We start from the raw sequence: 2,760 nt of genomic DNA on the forward strand, positions 1-2,760 counted from the left end.
AAAAAAAAAAAAAAAAAAAAAGCAGAACTAGAACTATGATATATAAAGCTAGACCTTTTTTAACTTCAAAATTTATGTTTTTTCACCATAATATGCTGCTGCCATAGGAGCCATATATTTTCTCTAATCCTTTTTCTTCAACACCACCCCCTAACCTCTTCTTCTCCATGAATTTCCCTTAACGCCCCCTAGAAAGATGCCACCCAAGGATTAACTTCTGTCTAGGCTGGAAGGGAATAATAGGACACGGGGATGGAAAATCTTTAAAGCGTCCTTGATTCTGAAGCCGAAAATCCTTTTTTTCTCCATGTCTTCTTGTGAATTCCTCTTGCCTGTTAATCCTCTGGTTTTGAATTACATGTGAACCTTGGGTCACCATGCACACCTAACCCCTCTAATATCTCAGATGCTGACTCTTGGTCTGTCCATTTGGACTTATTCTGATTGCACTACTGACATGCTGTAGCTTGTGCTGGCATTCCTGTTCCCAACTGGCCCTCACAAGGGTTCTACCTACTCACACCTCCAGATATTGTTACAGCTTCCCAAGACACTCACCTGAGAACTAGAGTTGCTAGTACCCAATACGACAATATAGCAACCGGATTAAATGAATAAAGCCCTTTTATACCCGACAAATGAAAGAAATTAGACGAACATCAAGTAATCCTCTGATTCACACAGCGACTAGTCACACAGTGACTAGTGATCTAGCTGAAACACAACACTGTGCCGCTCTTATGTGTAACCACCACTAGTGGTTATTATCTACAGAATTGAATCCAGGTCTTAACATGGTATAGAAAGCCGTTTATGACCTGACTCCTACCTACCTCTTCACATTCATCTTCCACTACTTCCTGATTCAACCTCAACATTCTAGCAACTCTGAAATAATAGTAATTTCTTGCACATTGCTGCTGTTTCTGTTCATGCCCTGGAATGTCTTTCTTATCCTTCTAAACCTGTGTCCTTTTCGGGCTAATGTTCATTCATCCTTTAAAATTCAGCTCCAGCGTAACATTCTTCGTGAAGCCATTCCCAATGCCCTAGGCTGGCTTAGGTATCTCCTAAATGTTTTAATATTTCTGTCACTGTGTCACCATATCACAAGGCAACTTTCCTGTATGTATACATGTTCTCCACAAGAATATAAACTTCTTGAGAACAGAGACTATTTTATGGTTTGAATCCCAGTGTTGGCGTCCACTATATAGCAGATATCTAATAATTGTTGAATGGGTTTCAATTAAAACAATTAAAATATTGATAGCATCAAGAGTTGTGATTATGTCAGTATTTAATCCCTAGCACGGAGATAACTTTACAATTCTGATAAATTCTGATTTTACAAACTCCTTTCATGTCACTCATGCAGCACCTAGCTCAGTGTTTGCTTGGTCCACAGTAAGTGCTAAATAAATATCTTTTCAGTTGAATTATAAGAACTGGTGTATTGGAGAGAGAGAGTAGGAAAGAAAGTCACTTATCCTCTTCAAGCTTTATTTTCCTCATCTGTAAAAACAATAATAATACTACCTACCTCGAAGGATAATTTCAATAATATACGAAAAGTCTTTAACACAGCTTGGAGCATAGCAACCATTTAAAGTAAATGTTAGATTGAATCATGACGTTGAACAGCTAGGAAAACCCTTCTCTGAAATTCAGAAGTAAAGGCAATTTTGAATAGAACACAGCCAACCTATTTCATTTAGCTTCAAAATATATATGTGATGTATCACATACCTTTCTGTTGAAGATGAATTAATAACTGACCAATTGTCTGGAGCTGAATAGGAATAAAAAAGTCACAGTATCAATGAGAAAAGCTCAGGATGAACAAGTTTTATATTAAAATATGAAATTGTATAATACTTACCAAATTTCCTGCTTTTCGGGCAACTGTCTTCCCTCTATTTTAATGGAAAAAAATTGTTAGAGGAGTAATCCGAGTATCAAAGTTCAAAAGTTTTAAAGTTATTCTTATGTCTGATTTTGAAAACTAGGAAAAGGGGAAATCAAACATTTATTCTTACCTCCTGGACATCTGAACTACCCTTTTCAGGAAGTGTGGGCTTCTTCCAAAAGGATGCACAAGCTTTCATGAGTATTATCTCAAAAATAGTTCCCAGTAAAATTATAAAGAAAATTGCCACCCAATAATTTTGAATAATCCAGGACTCTAGAAAGTCCAATAATGTCATGAATGTATTATCTTCCAGTCCACTCCCTACCCCGTTTTTAAAGGAATAATATTGCTTTGACATTTTAATGTAATATGTGAAAGAGACTGGTGTCTCATTCAGAAGTCCTTGATTTCAGAGGCTCTGAAATATAAAACGTTGGTATGTCCAGCTCATAGCCATGTGCAACATTTGGCCAGTGCTGCTGGTGTCTTATCAAGTGCAGCAGTGGTTGCTCTGGGCCTAAGTTAAGTGAGGTACGTGTCATAGTGGGTATTTAACTGAGCTCATATTAACTTTAGCAATAATGAAAGTTCATGGGTAAGATATGTACACTGTATAAGTAGTTTTTTACTAAAATTCAAAAAATTACCTTCTCTTAACTTCATAGATAGTAACATAATTCTATCATGGATTGTCGCTGCCCTATTATAAATATAGAATTAATTTGGATTGGTAGAAAGCATTCGACATAACCATTTCTATTAACACCAGGAACAATGTATTTTATGCTTCTTTGTGGTAACGAAAATATAGTCCTTTCTTAGAATGAATATAGATAAGGTTGACAGGT

General features: G+C 36.3%; 1 protein-coding gene across 1 annotated transcript in view; it reads right to left on the reverse strand.

Moving 5' to 3' along the window:
- CCDC168 (coiled-coil domain containing 168) overlaps positions 1-2,380 on the reverse strand; it is a 26,637-nt gene extending 24,257 nt beyond the window's left edge. Inside the window, exons 1-3 of the mRNA XM_032151265.2 lie at positions 2,040-2,380; positions 1,883-1,916; positions 1,750-1,792 (exon numbers count right to left, since the gene is read on the reverse strand). Coding sequence (XP_032007156.1) covers positions 1,750-1,792; positions 1,883-1,916; positions 2,040-2,270 — 308 coding nt within the window. The 5' untranslated portion in view covers positions 2,271-2,380. The remainder of the gene's footprint in view (positions 1-1,749; positions 1,793-1,882; positions 1,917-2,039) is intronic.
- Positions 2,381-2,760: the final 380 nt, after the last annotated feature.

The sequence above is a fragment of the Hylobates moloch genome, unplaced genomic scaffold (genome assembly GCF_009828535.3).
Source record: "Hylobates moloch isolate HMO894 unplaced genomic scaffold, HMol_V3 SCAFFOLD_4, whole genome shotgun sequence".
Classification (NCBI taxonomy): domain Eukaryota; kingdom Metazoa; phylum Chordata; class Mammalia; order Primates; family Hylobatidae; genus Hylobates; species Hylobates moloch.